Raw genomic sequence first — 21186 nt, 5'->3', positions numbered from 1 at the left:
GAGTCCGGTTGCACTTTATTTTACAGTACGTGTACTTAAATGTACTTATACTGTTCTTACAGTATATTTATCTAAGAAAGTTCTGGTAATACAGGGTAACTACATGGGGTAGGGTTAGGTTTAGGGGTAGGTTCAGGGTTAGTACCTAGTTATTACATAGTTATTCTAATTACTATAATAAGTACATAGTATGTACATGAGGAACAGGACTGTAAAATAAAGTGCTATGAGTCCTGTGAAACACAAGTTGCTAAAAGACTTGTGCATGCATACTGAAAGGGCGTGGTTACTACAGAAATTATGTTTTTATCTCATGTTCGCTGTTTATTAACAGTATCGGATAGGTTTAGGGTAGGTTTTAGAGTAGGTGGTATGTTATTTTGAAGCTTTTAATACCATTTATAGGACATTTCATTTCTAAATTGTTGTGATATGTATAGCAACCAATTTAATAAAACTGCAACATTCATATTTGTCTTTTTCGAATGAAACTAAAATGCGCTTTTAGCGACACTCATTGGAAGTTCACTTTGAAAGTCACGAAACTTGCGAGAAGCAACAAAATATAATTTTATAAAAATGTGTCCACAAGCATATTTTTTTATTAATTCTAGGATGGCAGACAGATTGGTGGATGCATCTTTTGGTATGTTTTCAGTCTCACGTGACATTTTTTAAGGTGGAAGGAACTTGAGAGTTTAGACCAAGAGATCTCCACATTTTATTGTACATGGCCAACAATTTTGGGGGTTTTAAGTCATTCTTTAGCTCTATTTTCTCTTCATAATAAATGGCTTGAGGTAAAAACAGTTCATTATGTATTTATGATTTACAAAGCTATTAAGCTAGAGGACATTTGGTTCGTTGAGTCTCTGTGTATTGTGTTTCTGCCTTAGAACATACTGGTATAAATGACCAATTGTGTCACAATGGTTCACAAGCCTTTGGAAACCTCAACACAATGCTCCACGTGGACCAACAGTGCCATCTACTGGTGAGATGATAGACTTTAAATTGTAGATAAAGTCACCGTCTGCTGCACAATGTCTTTGCTTATTTTGCCCTGTTACATTGTCTGTTCATAAAAGATATTTATTTTGATTGTGTGTTTTCTTTAATTCACCTCAGTCTTATTGTTTTTTCTCTCTATGTCCATGTGAAGCCCAGTAGTGGAACACTGTCCATTACTGAATAAATTAATGATACGGTGAAAAAATGTTCATGCACAGAGAAGGGAAAAACAAGAGCATTTTTTCCACTTTTTTGGAACAAATGATTGCATATACTGAACATAGACAAAATCCTTGAGGTGTAAGATGAGCAGTGACAAGTGAATTATTACAGAAAAGACTGGATCGTCATGCTGCAGAGCGAATTTTAACATCTGTATCTCACCTCTCACCACTATGCATGTTCAGATGGCCCTCGTCACATTAAAGCAATCAGAACGAGCAGTTAAAATCGGCTAAATGCTACACTTAGTCCCATTATACAAACCAGTCATAATGAGTTTTCATAATGGAAGTGTCAACTGGAGAAAGAAAGTAAAATGGCCCACTTGAGTTATGCCAGCTATCAGGTCAAGCGCATGAAAGCTCTTGAGTTTATAATCACAGCACTAACTCCTGCTGCATGGATTCATGCACATTTGTGTATTTGTTGAGTGTTTTGTCTTTTTTGAATATACAATCATGATTGTATATGCATGAACGATGGAGCAGGAATGCAAGGGGAAGTGATACAATACAGCAAACAAGAGGGCACATGGAAGTTGAAGTTAAGGACAGTTTAAATGTGAGTGAGAAACCTTCTTCAGAAACTGTGGTTCAGAAGTTGAAAAGCAAAATGGAAGGACTTATCAGCCAGCGACTCTCAACATGAGGTAGATCATTGTTATAAGGAAAGGAAGGGTGTATATGGAGGACACAGGAGGGGGTTTGTTGGGGTTGAGAGTAAAGCTCTGTAAAGTTCAGATTTGCCTTCTCCTCTATCTTTCTTCTACTTTCTGAGGGACAGATAGAGACACCTGTCACCTGTGAACCCAGCATGTGATGCTAAGACTATCTAAACTATGAGAGTGGCTTCATCTACCAGAAGTGACATATATTCCACTGTCTTTTTCTTCCAACTTTTAGGTTTTAGGACAACTTTGATGAAAGGTGTTGATGCACTTCAAATGGTGACTGCTGTGTGTGTGTGTGTGTGTGTGTGTGTGTGTGTGTGTGTGTGTGTGTGTGTGTGTGTGTGTGTGTGTGTGTGTGTGTGTGTGTGTGTGTGTGTGTGTGTGTGTGTGTCAAAAATGTCCAAATGCAGTATAAACGTTTTATGTTTCAGTTTGGTTTAAATGATGAACAGCGTATTAGATTCAAGTATTTTCTGTTTGTCTGGACTTTGCTTTTATACATGCCCAGAAACACACTGCAAAGATTTCAATCTTCAAGTCTCTATTATCTGCGCTTCAAATATCTTAACCTGATTTACCCTGCATTCTCTCTCTTCCTAGTGGCTCAAGCGGAGATACGTGATGCTTAGATGTTTTTCATGCTTTTTTCTCTCCTTTGATTTATTTATATTTACAAATAAATGCTTCATTGTGGGAGAGAACATTTCAAACCATCTCATGCCATTAGTAAGTTGTGCACTTTTAAATGGTGCAGAAGCTCCTGTTGTACTCACTGCCAAGGCTACTCATTCGCTACATCACAAAACATTGGCTCACCTAGCTCGCTTAGAAAGATGCCTTTGCCTGATGATTTTCAGCTGCTGCAAACTAAGCTTCTCTCAGGTGGTCTTGGTGGGAACACCGTCCATATTTACCAAGCCTGTGACAAATTGGATCCGTCTGCAATCAAACCTAAAGTTATAAATGCTTTCAAACAGCTCAAATTATTGTGTTCTCTGATAGTTTTGACATTTTCCTTTCAGTGTGTTCAGTGCTGCATTGCCACAGAGTTTCAATCGAACATGTCAGGAGAGCAGACAGTTCCTTTCAGCCAGTGTCTAGTTAGCCTCGTGCGATTTGTGTTACTGAAACACCACTGAAAAGCAGATTAAACACCATTGTAACAACACCAGAAAATAGAAGAGAGTGTCTGTGTATGAGTGTGAGTGTGTATGAGTGTGTTTGTGTGTAAAGTGCTTAGCCATGCAAGCACTTGCTGAGAGTCATAAAACTCCAAATGCAACTTTTGGGTGATCCAAAAAGCAAGAGAAGAAAACTGCATGGGACCAGAGAAGAAATGAGCCAGACTCTCCTATGGCTACAAAGCACTGTTAAATCACCTCCCACCATCAGACTAAAGAGTGGGTGGATGCTGAGGACATCTTCATCCCAGATATCTGAGCAGGACTGCCAGGGGGCCACGGGGGTGGTTGGAGACCTATGTGAGGTTTCTCATCCAGCGCCAGATCGCTCTGGGAATCCGCATCATGTGGATGGGAAGGAGGAGAGGAAACCGTAAGCCCCCCAGGAGCTTCTGCACACCACAGAATCTCATTTTTGATTCATGAAGAGGTTGCAGTGACATCAAATTGCACAGCTACGGAGATAGAAGTGGAACGAACCAGTTGAACATAACAATTCTTGAAAAGCCAGCCACAGCTGTGGCATACCATAAAAGGGCATTTGTGAAAATCCAAACTGCAGTCAAAACACCCTGAATCAGATCAAAAGGATAGTCCACCCAAAATGAAATCGCTGCCATAATTTATTCACCCCTCATGCTGTTCCCAAACTATATGGACTTGTTTCTTCTTCTGTGGAACATAAAGGAAGATAAACAAAAATAAGGAATACACTTGAAGCCAGTGGTCACCAAAATTGGTTGCAATATTCTTCAAAATATCATTGTGTTCAGATTAAAATAAATACAGGTTTGAACAGGCATGAGGGTGAGTAAATAATAACTGCATATTCATTTTTGGGTGAAGTACTGTATACCTTTAATGTTTTTGGTGTTTGTTGTTTAAGTCAATATGTCAAATGATTCAAGTAAGTTGTTTTGCTGTAGCCTACAACCCACAATGGAATAAAGAAAACAATTTTGGTCTTGGCCTGAAACATTAAATACTTTTAACTGTTTTATTTTAGTATCTAAGCTCTTCAGGGCGCTCAAGGAATATAAAATATAATGTATTTGGATGTGAATAGAGTCTTGATGGCGGTTAGAGACATCACACATACTTGGAGCACCATCTAGTGGTTGAGAGCTGTAATAAAATATAAGCTCTGCCTAAGAACATGCTTCAGAGATGGATGTGCTTTTATTAGCATTGAATCAGGTTGAATAAGTAGGCCAAGAAGGGTAAGAAAGTAAAAAAAAAAAAATAACACACAACATGGCTTACCTTTAAATAAATATAAATAATCAGTTGAGTTGAATTTGCATTAAAGGGAAATGTTTTACTAGGAAAACGAGACAAGACTGCCTAACCATCAGACACTGCAAGTTGTTTTTTAACTGATTTGCTGAGATGTTTAAAATGTAGCAAATGCAGAGTTATTAAAAATAAATAAATAAAAGTATTTAGTATGAAAGTCTTTAGCTGGATCGAAATTTGCTGCTTGATTGCAGGTAGTCATAGTATAACAGTGTCATTGGAGAAAAATGTTTTTATTTTGTTTGTACTACTTAAATTATTTAGTAGAAAGAAAGAAAGAAATAAAGAAAGAAAGAAAGAAAGAAAGAAAGAAAGAAAGAAAGAAAGAACTTTCAAAACTGTTTTCTGAGTTTTATTTTTTCTCTAACGGTTATGTATGGATTGCCGTGGCTTTACCCCTGCACAGGTGGAGCAGTGTTGGCATCTGTGCGCATACAGGGGGCGCTCGTGTTTAATTTGTGCCGGTCTCCAGCTGTTGGCGTGGAGGAGCGCTGCTGTGATTCACAGCTGTAGATCTCGAGTTCTCTCCACGGTCAGGGATGCTGACGGGTCATGTCAAGAGAAGAGGCGAGTGGAACCTAAGTACTCCTCAATTTTTCTTCTCCTGGACAGAATACTAAAAAATCGGAAGACGTTTTAAAGAAGACCTGGCTGCTCAAGAGTGTTCGTCTCCATCCTTCTATTAGAAACTGATTAACTCATAGGATTCAATTACTTTCGGCGGACATGTAAGTACTCAATACCCCAGCACTACTTTCATAAGGCTCTATTTACACCTCATTTACTTTGCAAACGAACGCCTAAACGCGACGCGACTAACGAGCTCATGAAGAAAGCTGCTGATGTGTTTTAGTGTATCGCGTCGTAGTTTATAGGCTGTGTAGTATAAGACTCCATCGTTATGATTCTCATGGTTTCTTTTAGTGGCGGGACATCATAAAATGTTTCCAGAGAGAGGAAGCTGGACTTTTTTCACTGGGGTTTTGATCGTGGCGTTATCATGTGAAGCTAGAGGTGAGTCATGTTGTCTATTATCAATCTTTTATTCATTCATTAGGACATAATTAGAGGACGTTTCCTTTGACACATTCCTTTGATACAGAATACGATAGCGGTATAATGCTGATTTTATATTTTTGGCTCACAAATAACATATTTCAGTGTACCTTTTAGAGGATCATTATTTGTATGTTTCACTTTTGCCTCTTGAACTTTTGTTCTGTCTAAACTTCTCTGAACTAAGAAAGAAGAAGTGTCCAAAAGTGTTCAAATATGATCACAAATACATCAATAAATCACATAATGTTTCAGTATTTTAGGGGTTTGAAGGGTTATACACAGGTTTTTAGTGTTTGTTTGTTTGTTTGTTTGTTTGTTTGTTTGTTTGTTTGTTTGTTTGTTTGTTTTTAGGGGGGGGGGCATTTTGTCCTGTAAAAACTTGCAATATAATTTAACCTTAATTGAAAGTATTCAAATACATTTTAATACATTTAAGCAATAATCTGTAGTGATAAATTCAATGTACTTTTTCTTTTACAACACTTAAAACTGACAATAAAATTGTGTGGAAATTATTAGTTAATAAGTATCAATATTAGTTATTGTTATAACTGATTGAATCAAAGATGCTATTGTAGCATTAAAAAAAAAAATTACAGTGCTACTGAACCAATTTTAGTTTGCTACGAGGTCACGACATTAAAAAGTGACCTTTTGCTGCCCAATTTGTTTATTGACTACTTTAAGCACGTCAGGGAATGGGCCGGCCGTGTTTACTGACACAGCAGACTAACCGCAGTCATTCTTTTGAAGTCTCACATCTATATCTGCACTGCGGTGTCTCAGACCAAACAAGAGGTCCCTGTTCCTTGAACTGTAACAGAAATGTAGAGGTACATAATTCAGTGTTCCCTGCCAAGTTGAAATGAAATTTACATAAATCAAAGTCTAACTAATGACACCAACTGTGCAGGAGATTGCGTATCGGAGAGTTGAGTGAGAAAGGTGTGGACCTTCTCCACATGTGCCATCACCCTGCTGGGAGCCCAAAGGACATTTTACTGCCTCTCAAAGGAAATAAATGAGTGTGTTTGAAAGAAAAGCCATTTCTGTGGGTTGTGTAATATCTAAGCTCATCTTGTATTATTGCAGATTAAAATTCCTTTACAATTTATGCTTTGACTCATACTGGGATTCCAGACCTGTTTATCTTTTATGGTGGCTTAGCCATTTATGGTCTCATTTTTGTCACTATTATCAGAAACAACATTATTTGGTCTGGCATAATAAATGCTGGATGAGTTAACTGTGGTATTTACTCTGTTAAAGGTGATTACTATTATTGCGCTGATAAGAATGCCAGGTTATCCCACAAGTCAGAGCCTGACCTCTGCTAAGTAAACAATCCATTGTCTTCTTTGTTTATTGGTCCATTTGTTGACTCTATCCCTCATTGTGTGCTATGAGCACTTCTTGAGGGGTGGGTTCTCAATCTGTGTTGTCCTTGGATTGCTCTTCCTTTTCCCCTATCAGCCATTCTTGAAATTCTGGGCCCCAGTTTCCCCACTATCTGAGTGTTAAAAGTAGGGAATAAAGGAAACAGGAATAAGATATATGGCATTTCAGTAAACTGGCTATACAGTGGTAGCTGAATGAGATGTAGGTCAGTGGATTTTCTAAAACAGTGGCATTCTTTAAGCTGTAATATTCAATAAACAATTAGGAAAAGTTTCAGGAAACTCTTTGTGCTTTAATAGATTTTGTCAGACACAACTGCACTTGGTTCATTTAAGAGAGTTCATTGTTGGGTAAAGTGACTATTATGTTGTGGAGAAACACAATATGGAGCTTAAGGCAAGACAGTTACTGGATATGTTTCTAATGACATTTTGGCACTGTGTGTTAAGATCATTACTGTGTGACAAACACTTGTATCCCTAGAATTCTGGAAGAGCATGAGGTCTGAAATCAATTTATATCATCTTTCATATCAAATTCTTACATTTTAGTCTTTTAAATCAGTTTTTGAATCTATAAATATGAAATGGTAGGGGGGAAATGCAATGATTTGCTAATTTTAAATATATAAGTAAACCACTAGTTGGTGGAAGTATGTGATTGTCTTAATGAGTGAGTCATTGAGTCATTAATTCAAATGATTCATTCAGTTGGCTGGTTCATTCAAGAATGAAGCAAGTGTCTGGCTGCATCCAAAATCAAATACTGTCTTATAGGTATACTTTTCTGAATAAGTATTTACTTCCTGACCACAAAAAGAATATTTTCTATATAGTATGAATGCGTGTAGTATGATTGTAATCTGGAAGTACTACATTCACCATGTTCATCAGTTGCGTCACATTGCTGCCATTTCTGAATCCTCTCCCGTTGCCTGTAGGGATATTGTCCATCGTGTGCACAGTTTAAAATCATGTCGAAAGTTGTAGGTTATGGGTATTTTTGCTTACTCTTGTATTACTTTAAATTTGTACACACTTATTAAATACTGATTTTCTACATAGTATAAAGGCTAGTAGGGATTTTGGATGCATCTCCTGTCTTTATAAATGGGATTTGAACCATTGAAGCTGTATATTCAAAAATGCTGAATCATTCAATAATGGAGCAGTTGCTCAGAGACGCACGACTATTTATGCATTGTAATGAGAACCTAATGAGAATGCATTGTATTTCAAACGAGTCGTTTGTGTAGGTTTTGAAAAGGAATTTCTGTTAAATAAAATATATCCTTTTGAATTGAACTTTGAGCTTTGTAACTTTGCAGATCTTTTTTATGCTCGAACAGCAACATTACAGACCAACTAAAGTTGAAAAAGTGAAAAAATATAATAGGACCCCTTTAATATTTACTACTCATTTTAACTTGCATAAAATCAATGTTACTTTTGCAATCAACCTGCCAAAGTGGCTAATGGGAGTGACCGTGCTACATGCCACTGCTAAAATCCACCCGCATTTGGTGGGTGTTATTGTCAGCATATTTTGATGTAGCAACTGCAGACCATGAATCTATGATGTAAGGCACACAGGAGTGTTTTTGGGAGGCTGTTTGGTTGTTCCTTACTTGTACACATACTTGTTTGTCTTTTTTTAGCAGCATCTTAGTTGATCTATGCTTTAAAAGCCTGCTGAATAGCAGTTTGATTTAATCATTATTAGAATATATTCCTTTGTGTAATTCATATATTTATATAGTGTAATCTATAACTTAGACCAGAGTTCTGTTATTCTGGTATTTCTGTCGTTATCCAAATAAAATGTGAAAATACTTATATTTACATAGAATATTTCAAGAATCTGATCACAGCTTGGATACGTGTGTACACTAGTGTAGGCTGCTTGCTTTAATCTGAAAACCTCACTGGTTTCTATGAGTATGGACAGCTCAGATTGGCATGACCCTCCTCCAGCAATCCTTACACACACAAACACAGCAGTCAGCTCAGACAAAGTGTGAACACAGCAGTTTGAGAAATGCTCTTGCATCCCTGTTCTCTCGTGTGGTCAGAATATTTCCTGTTTCTCACTAACTTTCCTGCTGGTGGAAAGAAGCTGCCTGCTTTCTCCCAAGAAAATGTTTGGGTTCCTGTGGCACGGTGCCTGGCTGTTATGAGCAGCGCAGCTTGACATTTGTCGGTTTTTTTGACGTTTGTTCTGATCTGGCATATGATTGCTGCTGCAGAGCGTATACTTGAAGTTGAAGCGAAACAAACCGTGTCCATGCTAATAAATATAGCTCTGATTTACACACTCTACCGGTTGTAGAGTTCGATGAAAGACAGAAATGTGTATCCAACAGTCGCGGCAGTTACCAGCTGTTTAGAGTGGCACATGTATCAAAGGCCTGGATTGTGTTCTTTAAACAGGTCAGATACGGTAAAACGTGGTATATTTGCAGTCACAGGAACATCAGGAAAAGGGTTTCTTTTTTTCGCTCCTCTCAGATATTTAAATCAGTTCCAGACTCTGGGGTTGTAAACAGGAGATGTTGGCCCTCATGCCCCATTTACCTCAATGATCTACCTTTTAAAGTAGAAATAGCTTTGATAAGAACAGGGAAAACAGGCTTCAGTTATGCAGCTCTCCCTTCAGCTGGTCTCTCAGCAGGTGTCAGGATCTCTGGGTTTATTAGACAGATAATGCAGCTCTGCAGGCGGGCCCTGCTTATCAAACAAATGATAATGGATCAGCTCTGTTGGAGCCATGCTGTGTCTGTGATCTGCCTCTGCAGGACAACAGTAATGCAGGCGTCAGTCTCTGGCTGCTTTGGCCAAGTTACAGAGAAGCCAAATGCAATGGAAAAGCATAGGCTGCTTAATATGCTTTGTATGATTTGTCGGCCTGTGCTTTAGTTTAATGCAGAATATGAATTTGTTGTTTCAAATCTGCATCCCTGTATTATTTCAAAAGGAGAAATTTTTGCAGAATATGAAGGATGAGCTCTGAAGAAATGACAAAAAGCACCATAAAACTTGTAAACCAAACATGTTTCTAATTAAATTTTTATGGGTCTTAAACATAAACGTGCACTAACGTTTGATGCATCTCTGTAAAGTAGCACATCTTTGGTGTAGTTCTTTTATAATGCCTTCTTATAGGTTCTCTATAGAATATTTATTCAAATAACTTAACTTGCATGTTACTATAAGCACATTTATACAGTTTCAGTGAGCTACACTTAGGATTGAGTTGTACATATTCCTGTGTTAGAGAAATTATGTACTTGGCACAGAGTTGAAAATGCCTAAGGATACAAACAGCTGTAACCAGAGCTGCTCTTATCTGCCTGTCTGTCTGTGTGTACTGGAGACAGAGTTATTGTCTGTCTGTCTGTCTGTCTGTCTGTCTGTCTGAAAGAGCTGCAAACTGTATCAGTTAAATGCAGCACACTTGTGAAAAAAAATTAAAACAAATAAAACACGTATGTATATGGAAATGTCACTATTTAGTTCTTTTGAGGGGAACATTATGTGTTTGCATGCATGTGTACATGTGTTTCCAATTTGGCCAAGTTTTAGAGATAATTATGATGTTGACTGAGGTGATTTCACTATTAACACATTTTTCTGCTGAAGTTTGTCTTGCCACAGGAAGTGAGCATTGTTTAGTGTACCTATGTGGCAGCTGAGTTTTTTTTTTTAAAGGATTATTTGGCAAATACCTCTGTCTGCGTGTGTGTATGTGCACACACATGCACATGTGCGTGTGTTCCTTGGCATTGTAAATGCTGAACAAGTTAACCAGCACATTTCAATCGGGAAATAGTGCAGTTGTTAAATTTGAACATGATGTTCATAACATCAGGTCCTGCACTGAGTCCAAACACACACACACACACACACACACACACTAGAACATTAATGTCAGGACATCATGAACCCAGTCTGGCAAAAGCTGATGCTGTATTTTATCCCCTATTTTTTAATCTGAGATGAAAACCAGAACCATTAGCCCATTATTCTCCTCTGAAGTCCGAGGGCTTTTCTTTGTAGTTTGTGATCTATGTTAAACGTGCGCTCACATCACAAAAGCCGTCGGTTTTGTGGGTGAAAAGTCAGTTTACGTAAACAAAGCGGCTAATGAGCTGCATTTGTCGGTGCTGTATTGCGTCGACGCGGCTCTTTGAGTGTCGGTATTTATGGAGGAGGCATTAAAACACAAAGGAGGCGCGCCAAGCCTTTGAACATTTCTTTTTATAATCTGAGTTAAAAAGTTTCAGCGATTGAATAGTTCTGGGAGTTCTGTTTCTTCCCCTTCTTTTCTATGTACCTGTGACATACCGAGCTGGAGTGTTTGCACAGGTGGGAGAGGGCATCTCGATTTAAATGAGAGATTGAGAGCTGCCATCCCACCTTTGTTCTCCCCATTCCCGCGGACTGAGCTTGTCGGAGCATTGTCCTCGTGCAAGACCAGGCCGATGCCTTCGTCATGTGCAATTTGCTGTGTATCGGCGGTTCACTGTTTCGATACAGGAGGCTTCTTGGGAATTTCTTTATCCCTTGTTTAAAAGAAGGATTAGCTTGTGTTTTACAGGATTACAGGTGTCCAACACAACAAGGATCAACTTCAGCTGCGAGAGATGCACTTCACTGTCGAAAAGCGAATCCAAGATCTCATGTTGTGAGCTCTAGCATTCCAGGACAGAAGGGCCTCTTTTCCAATAGATGTTTTTAATGTTCTCTCACACTTATTGCTAACTTGGGTGCACTTTTCCTAGGGTCATTGCTATAGGTCAAAGGTCAGGATGAGGTCAGGAAAAGCACAGAGAGCAGGAATATAAACAAAGATCAGTGGCCTCGCGTTTGTTTCAGCATCTGGGAAATAAAAGCAAAGATAAAAGGAATAGGGTGAACTTTCTGTGTTCTTAGTGTAACGTAGGGTGAGATGTGATTAATAACGCGAGCTCGGCAAATGCGTTGTGTGCAGTCTTGTCTTTTTGTGAACAGCTGTGTCTGCTCTGGCACGCGATTCTGTCAGTGTCATTGCAACAGCAGTAGCTCACGCTGCAAGGCATAATTTAATATATAAACACTCATGAAAAAAGAAAGAAAGGAGAGAAAGCAATAGAGAAAAAAAAGAAGCAGCAAAAAGAGAGCCAAATCAGGATTAGAGGCTTTGCGTGTGATGGCTGTCGGCCGGGATTTTTGACACAAAGGCCGTGCTTAATAAGCAGGTGCTCATTACAGTGCTGGAGACCAGGTTACTCAACATTACCCCCGAAACCCTGCAGAGCTGTGGGTCTATTTACGAGGGCGGGTTTGGCACGCTGCAATGCCCTTCCCTGTGGTCCAAATTTCTGGTGGTCCATATGAGGAGGAAACAAATAGGGAATGCTGTCTTACACAGAAGAAATTGGAGATGCTGTCCTGCATTGGGTTTCTGAGGTTGTTGGATCACATCCTCACTTTGGGGGGGTCTTAAGTACTGAATAATAAAGCAGAAAACTGTCATAATTTTAAAATATTGTAGAAACTTAATTTTCTGTAAAGATGCTTTGCAATGATTTGTATTGTAAAAAGCGCTATACAAATAAACGTGAAGAATTTTAGAGCAAAGATAAATAACCAAGATAAATCTCAGATTAGCTCTGTATCCATAATGAATCGTACTATATAATTGCAGCCCACAATGAAACACCAGTCATGCTTGAATAAGGCATTTTTTTTCTGTATATACGGTAGCAGTCTATGGCTTGAAACCATTGGCTATAATCTAACATCTCCTCCTTGTAGATCATTTGGCTAAACTGCAGACTGGAGCAGCATGGCAGCTTGATGACAGACAGGAACACTTTAGGTGCATTTACAGTCATGGATGCTACTTCTCATCTCCAGCTCTCAAAATATCTCTGTCAGGGTGAGGGTTTGGCGAGCTTGATGAGACTGGGCAGTCTTGAACCAGATTCCCCAGCTGGCAGTTTAAATGTCAGGGGTTCATCTGAGATCCTTGGCATCAGCCCCTTTCTAGCAAATGGACTTAACAGGGTTATTATCGTAAGCTCGAGTAAAGCTATTGTAAATTTAACTAAACTAAACCGGTCCTATTATTATATTATATTATATTATATTATATTATATTATATTATATTATATTATATTATATTATATTATATTATATTATATTATACAGTAAAATAAATTAATTAACTGTTTTTAACATTATTAATGATAAAAATGCAAATCAGCATATTAGAGTGATTTCTGAAGGATCATGTGACACTGATGACTGGAGTTGTGATGCTGAAAATTCATCTTTGCATCACAGGTATAAATTACACTTTAAAATATATTAAAATACAATATATATATATATATATATATATATATATATATATATATGAAGAGTTTGGTTCCAAAATGCAATAAATCCATTTTGATTAATTTGAGTAAAAAAATTGTTTAGCAAGAATGTGGAAAGATGAAAACCACTATTTTCAAACTTTCACATAGCATCTTTAGGTTATAATAACATAAATAATTTAAATCCAAATTTTTATTTTCAAAGATTTATTATAAAATTTTATAATTTTTTCCCCAAAATGCAATAAATCCATGATACTTTTTTTTCTCAAAATGCAATAAATCCATTGAATCAATATGAAAGTTTTTTTTCAGATTGACAGTGATGAAAATGCACTACATAGTAAATTAATCCACATATGACAGCCTCTGAACTTGGTCAATACTAATCTTATATACAGGCACTGAGCTAAAAATACATCCATCAGTCATCATTTCCAAAATTAATTCAACGGGTCATCTTGTTAATGCTATAAATTACAGCAATAAAATAAAATTTCATCATGAACAAGAACAAGAACATGAACAACATCAACATCATATTTCCTCGGACAGCACGCCAAATACGCGTACCATACCTCAGCTAATTATATGTAAGCGTCGACTCGTGAAATGCATCTGAATAATTTATATCTGAAAGCACATTATGGAGATTTACTGGTACTATTAATCACAGAATAGGCTTTACTGACGAGATGCGCAATCAAATGCAATTTATCGTGCAGCCCTTGTTTGTGGATCACAAAGTACAAAGTAAATAAGGAAAACTAGGATGTCGGGTGTATTCAAAGCACTGCCATTAGAGCAGGGCTGTAGTCAAGACCACCTTTGTCGAGTCCAAGACAAGTCCAAGACCAGGACTAGTCGAGTCCAAGTCAAGTCCGAGTCCAAAGAGGTTCGAGTCCAAGACAAGACCGAGTCCAAAAAAGTTCGAGTCCGAGTCAAGACCGAGTCCAGGACAGGAAAAAAAAATCTTATGCATGACATTATCAAGACTTCGGGTTATTATTTGTTGATCTAAAAGCAAAAACAGTGTCACAACACCCAGGATTTTTAAGTATAGACATTCCCCTTGATATCATATAATCTATTAATCTAAAGAAAACAGAATGATGATATATAGTAATACCTCATAATAGCAGTGTTAGAACTGATATACAAACACCAACCCACTTCTGTTACCAATGCTAGGTACTAGTACTGAGCATTTAAGCAACTAAATTACAATATCGCTTCACTGCAGATGTACAGTAGTGTAGAAAAGAAGTGACCAGTATTACAGAGGGGGTACACTCTGTAATACTGGTCACTTCTTTTCTACACTACTGTACATCTGCAGTGAAGCTATATTGTGGTTGGTATATATATATATATATATATATATATATATATATATATGGTTCCCTGAAAAAAATATTGTATTGTATTATATTGTTATTTGGACGTGGGTTAATAGGAAAGACATTGTATTTTCAGAAAACATTCAAGTTTGGTTGTAGAACAACAATGAACACAGTGTAATTTAACATATGTTATTTTTATTTGAGGACAAACTGCAAAATTTTAAAATAAATTCATCAGGTGTTTCAGAAATTCATAAGAATAATTTTTTCACAGTAAACTTAACAGTACAAGCATTTGTACAACGGTGTATTCTTCAAAAGCTTTTTTAACATGAACTATAACAAGAAAAACAAGAAAAATCTGAGTAAATTATCAACTTTTAGAGTGTAGCATTCTGTCTGCAGGTGAGGTAAGTAAAACTATTCAGTTTTACAAAAGTGTTTTGTTACACTTGAGAAATATAAGGGAGGAGAGCATATTATAAATTTATGTCCAAGAACATTACCTTTATCTTCTGCTATAGCAGAAGACGTTAACATGTTATGCTATGTTAGCCAATGTTAACGTTAACACATAGTCAAGGATTAGCAGCTCCAGCTCTGCAGTTAATTTACCGCGATGTATGATTCCTCTGCAGGTGTCTGACGAAGTTTGACGTTGTCCCACAGGTTTCCGAATTTGTTGCTTTGCAGAATTTGCAGTCTGCTCTGTGTTTCTTTTTAAGTGCAGCGCTGAGAAATTCCTGGTGATTTCTATAAGCAAATTTAATGATGGCAGAATTGGCGGACATTCTCGTTTGTGTGTGAATCAATGAAAATGAACGTTAGCAGGGTGCAGCACGCAGATGCAGAGCGTACCGTGCGAAGATAATCTAGTGTGTGATTGGTTATTAGTTTTTTTTTTTGTTTTGTTTTGTTTTTTTTGTGATTGGTCATTGGTAGTGATTGGTCGTTCGGGCGGATGATGTGACGAAAAATAATATTTTAATTAAATTCGGACGGGTGAAATGGAAAAATGAAAATGAAAAAAGTTTAATATGTGTGCTTACTGTGAACATAATAAAGACACCTGGACTCGGTCGAGACCAAAACCATATTTGGCAAGACCAGTGGCCGAGACCGAGACAAGTCCGAGTCCGAATGACAGCGAGTCCAAGACCATAAAAAACCGGTCTCGAGACCGGACTCGAGTCCAAGACCGGACTCGAGTACTACAGCCCTGCATTAGAGTGCATGGAATGGTGCACTGTGATTGGTTGTTACCGTTTACAGTGCATGCAATGGTGTACTGTAATTGGTTGAGCGGATATTTCGCGTTCTCCAAAAAAGGGAGACTGGCATTGGTCGCGGTTTGGAAAAAAAAGGGAGAAAACATGACTTAATAACCCTGAGAAAATTGCATTTTGCGTAAAATTTAAAATGTACTCTTCAGTACCAACCAGTTACAATACTGATTTAGGCAGAAACTCAGGTTTTTATTTTTGATTTTTTTAATGCCGTTTATCACGTTTTGGAGCCAAACTCTTCATATATTTAACAGTTTTTACTGTATTTGTAATAATATAAATGTAGAGTTGGTGAGCATAAGAGCCTTTTAAAAACATTTCAGAAATCTTATCAACCTCCAAGGATTTGAAAGGTGATGCATATTTCAAGTTTGAACGTAGCATTACAATAACAACATAATTTGCAAATGCAAAACTAACAACCTGTTGGTGCTTAATTTGGTAAGATGTACAGAAGGTCATCAGAATTAAGACAATGTGAGACCATGCAGCCTGGGCTGCGCTGTGTTTAATTTAATAAATGGATCAGTGGATGACGGGCAGCTGCTCTGTGTCCTCTTCAGGGCACAAAGAGCAACCCATAACCCACAAGGAAGTCTGTGTGGAATCGCACACATGATGTCAGACTTCTGCAGTGCCTTATTGAGTTAGCTTGGCTCCAGAGGCAGCAGTTGGTCGAGGTACAAAGTCTGGCTCAAGATCTGATTACACTCCGTAGAGAGACAGCTGTGAGCAGTGGCGATGACGGAACCACAGCTCTGTGTTCAAATAACCAGAACTAAAAGGAAGAGGTGTAAGTGAACCTGTTTACCTAGCAATCCTGTGTTTGTATCAGTGTAGGAGGCTCTGTGCAAACAGCATCAGGCCTCAATCTCTGCCCATTATCTCTCTTCCTGATAAAATAGTTACATTCCATTGCCAAGACCAGTGCTGCAATGCTTGGTCTATCTGTCTCTATCACTGATCACATGCTGAGTACTATTGCAGCTCTCCTCTCCTTTTGCAGGAGATTCACCATAAGAGAAGATAAAGCTGCTGGGTAGATCACATGAGAGTGGTAGATCAAACTCTAGATGACCTGGCAGAAGCTTGGCTGCCAGTGCTGTTTGTATTTTTCATAGAGGAAAAGAGTGTTATGGCAGAAGTAGGGATTCACGATATTGTATTTTTGCCGATATCCGATATGCCAATTACTTTCTACTGAAACCGATATATAGGTTAAAATGTTTAATTTTGGTTTGTTTTTAACAGTAACCTATTTGTTAGAATAATTATATAATTAAAGAATAATTAAATAAACAATAATAAAGTTATTTTATAATGACAGTACACTGAAGATCTGAAATTAACTATAAACAAACTTTGGGCCCTATTTTAACGATCTGAAACGCAAGTGTCAAAGCGCAAAGCGCAAGTAACTTTGTGGGCGGGTCTCGGCGCTGTTGCTATTTTCCCGGCGGGATAAACGGCTCTTGCGCCAGGCGCAAATCTAAAATGGGTTGGTCTGAAGTAGCTTCATTATTCATAGGTGTGGTTTGGGCGTTACGTGAAATAAACCAATCAGAACATCATCTCACATTCCCTTTAAGAGCAGGCGCGCTTGTTCTAAAGCGGATTCCTATTATAACGGCGGATTTGCCAGACGCGCGCCAGGAGCGGTTCACAGCCAAGGAGAGCAACGCTCTCGTCAGGGACGTTGGGGATGGAGAAACCCACCCAAAATAACATCGGTTAAAAAAAAAAATTTTAATTATTTTTTTTTTTAAATCTATCTATCTATCTATCTATCTATCTATCTATCTATCTATCTATCTATCTATCTATCGTAATAATGTATGATTTGCAAAAATGATAACTGCTGCTTCTGTGTAGATGAGAGAATCGTGCGCGTTGTGCACACGCTACATTGATTAGGCTATGGCCAAGCATGCGCCCTTAAAATAGCATATGAATAACATGCGCAACGCGCCACTGACTTTAAACTATTTTTTCCTGGTTAGTGGCGCAATTGTTTTCTAAACCTGCAAAATAGCATGAAGGAACGTTTGCGCCGGAACACGCCTCCTTTTTTGCGCTGAACCGCCCAGGGAGCGCAAGTTCATTCCCTAGTTTAGCGACGTGCTTCTGTGGAGGGAAAAGCGCGCTTTGCCCGGGTGCAAAATAGGAATGACACATGCGTCGGTGTACAAAGTCAATTGCGCTGGGTGCAAGATAGGGCCCTTAATGTTAATCACTGCATTTATTAATGTTTTTCTTCAGAAAGATGCAGTGGTAACCTTAACATTTTATTCTGTTTTAACATTTGTAAATGGCTTAAAGCGAAAGAGTTGCAAAAATTTGTTTTAAAAAATAAAATATTAAACATTAATGAATAAACCGGTATATATAAAATTATTTCATTTAAGTGTCATGTTTGTGATTTATTTTTATTTATTTTATTTTTTCATGTAAGCTATAGCCTTTGACCTTTAAATCAAAACATACTCATGATTTTATGGTATCGATTGCTGCCTTGTTTAATCAGAAACAGAATTTATATTAATTGTGTATTTTGCTTTTATTTTATTAAAGGTGGGCCAACACAGCCCCCTTCGGAATTAAAACTCCTTACTAAGCGGCCATTCGGACCTGGGGGAAGCTGCCGCTGCACGTGCTATTACAGTTCAATCTATTGCTGTTTCTCAAATGGAAGGCTGCATCCTACATTGGTTACATTTGCAGGCTGCATACCTCATCAAGCCTGGTTTATTTCAGTTAAATGAGCATTACATTTGCAAGTAATAAGCAACAATTTACTCTTAACTGAGAATTATGGTAAAATATATAACATATGTATAATATATAATATATGTTCTTTATGACATATGCAGCCTACAAATGCGACCTCCAGGGGATGCAGCCTTCCGTTTGAGAAACGGCCCAAATCATGCACCGAACGTGTCATTCTGCACGTGCATTCTCTGTTTAAATGCAAGAGATCCAAAAAAGTGAATCCAATTTAGGCAAAACTTTGCTTCAAGAATGAGCCACAATAATAACGTGATCTAATCGCACTGTTGACAATCTAATCGCTAGCACACCCTGAGCACATGTGAGTTAATGTATTCCTCTTATCGGCAACACATATCAGCATAATTTTTTCATATCGGGGCCGAAGCTGATATTTACATTTAAAGCCATTATCGGCCGATTCCGATATTGGTTCGAAAATATAGTGCAATATAAAAAATATAGTGAAAATGTTTTCATCACAAATTCGGTCTAACGTTGTTGCAAACCTTTACTATTTAATATCTTTTTATACTATTTAATATATTTTTGAGATTTTGTCCATACGATGAAAGTCAATGGGGTCCAATTTAGCTTGGACCACCAACGTTGTTTAAAATATTTTCCTTTGTGTTCTGGAGAGGAAAAAAAAAGTCATACAGGTACTTTTTACATTTGATCAATATTATCATATTAATAAAATTAGAAAAACAGTATAATTTAAAAGGTACAAATAAAAAGATTAAAAAAAACTGTAACTAAAATATTAAGTAATTTATACTTGAACTTGAAATTTCTAAAATGTATTAGTGCTGTATGTGTACACTACAGTTTAATTTCTTTTAAAGAAGTTAATGACATTTTATTCAGCAAGGGCACATTAAACTGATCAGAAGTGAAGGTAAAGACTTTTACATTGTTACAAAATGTTCCGTTTTAAATATATTCTGTTCATCAAAAACAAAAACAAGAAGGTCATGGTTTTCACAAAAAAAAAATATCAAGCAGAACGAATGTTTTCAACATTGGTAACAATAAGAAATGTTTCTTGAACACCATATCAGAATATTAGAATGATTGTGAAATTGAAAACTTAAAAGCAGCTGCTGAAACTCCGGCTTTGCCATCACAGGAATACATTTGCATTTGAAATATTATAATAGAAAACTGTTATATTGAATTGAGCAAATAAGATATCATGTAACATTAACCTTGATTAATAAATGCAGTTAAAGTGTTATTTCTATATTGTTAGTTCATCATGCCTAATGCATTAACTAATGCCAACAAATTGAACATTTTTGCAATAGTCTATCAGAATATGTATAAGTTAAGCTACAGGAACTAAAATGCTATTACATGTTTTATTCAGTTCCTGCTGAACATTTTTAATATGCGGTCATAGGCTATGTTGAGCAGATTTGTAACAGTGTCGGGTGATTTACCGCTGAAATAATCCCCGGAACCGCTGACAGAAATGTGCAGCGCGGTCTCTTGCTCTCATAAAGGGTCGGACTGTTTGGATGTTGTGTACACGTGTCCTTTGACAGCAGCAGTTAGTTAGCTGGCTGCCATGCCTGGACTGTTCATCCAAGTCTTCAGTGTTACTCCTGCACCTTCCTCTCTTACACACTGCCTTCTCTTTCTGTCTTTCTCGCTCTGTCTTGGCCTTTGATATTCATGTCACTTCCTCTATTCTAATCATTTATCCATGCAACATGCTGTCAAGCTCTGTTTGAAGCTCTCCGTGTGACACCAGTGATGTTCATCTAAAGCTGTGGAGGCTGCCCAGGCTTCAAAGTACTTACACTGTGGTCTGTAAGGCCTGTTCATAAATCCTTTGAGAAAACAAAAAAAACATATCAATATGTCTGAGACAAAATGGGCCAGTGAAGGAGTGCATGCTTGGTAGCTAGTAATCCTTAGTTTGGTCTTCTTTTGACGTGGAGACAGTGGAGAGCTGTAACTGGTCATGTGTCTAGTCCAGTCTATAGACCTAGACAGAAATTAGTGATTCATATCAGTGTAATCATTTATTGTACAGTCGGGCAATAACTGTGTATACATTTTTATGTAGCATCAGTCCATTGATCTTGTCTTCAGTGTTGTCTTGAATGTGGTAAGGGGGTGTTTTTTCTGGGAGGTCTGTTAAAAACACATTGTATGTGATGCCTGCACATGGAAGCAAGATGATGATTGCCTTTCTCTCTGTTGCTCTTTGTCTTGCTCTCATCTTCTTTGTCTAGAGATTCAGTATTCATAAAAGTTACCAATAGTGTGACGTGCACATTAGTGGTGCTTAATCTAAATCTGTTTGCATGATAATTATTATTTTAGAATGCACAGATATTGGATGGAAAAGTTGGGTTTAATTAGATTAGACTGAAAAGTGTTGCTAAAATAGTTTTCATGAAGTATATTTATAATAGCACTTAACTCTGTCAAGCATCCTTTTTTTTTTTTTTTTTTTTTTTTTTAAATTCACATACTCAGATTTTTTTATTATTATTATTATTATTATTGGATTTTAAACTGATGCCAGAACGAAGTACACTACCAAGGCTTTATTTTATTGAAAATACAGTAAAT

The 21186-nt window shown here is 37.4% G+C and overlaps 1 protein-coding gene across 1 annotated transcript in view; it reads left to right on the top strand.

Moving 5' to 3' along the window:
• The first annotated feature begins 4866 nt into the window (after window positions 1–4866).
• LOC132109644 (fibroblast growth factor receptor-like 1) overlaps window positions 4867–21186 on the top strand; it is a 38409-nt gene continuing 22089 nt past the window's right edge. Inside the window, exons 1-2 of the mRNA XM_059515900.1 lie at window positions 4867–5108; window positions 5305–5394. Of these exons, the coding sequence (XP_059371883.1) occupies window positions 5322–5394 (73 nt within the window). The 5' untranslated portion in view covers window positions 4867–5108; window positions 5305–5321. The remainder of the gene's footprint in view (window positions 5109–5304; window positions 5395–21186) is intronic.

Source organism: Carassius carassius, chromosome 29 (genome assembly GCF_963082965.1).
Source record: "Carassius carassius chromosome 29, fCarCar2.1, whole genome shotgun sequence".
Classification (NCBI taxonomy): domain Eukaryota; kingdom Metazoa; phylum Chordata; class Actinopteri; order Cypriniformes; family Cyprinidae; genus Carassius; species Carassius carassius.
The sequence above is the reverse complement of the archived record's forward strand: the minus strand, read 5'-3'. Positions and strand labels throughout refer to the sequence as shown.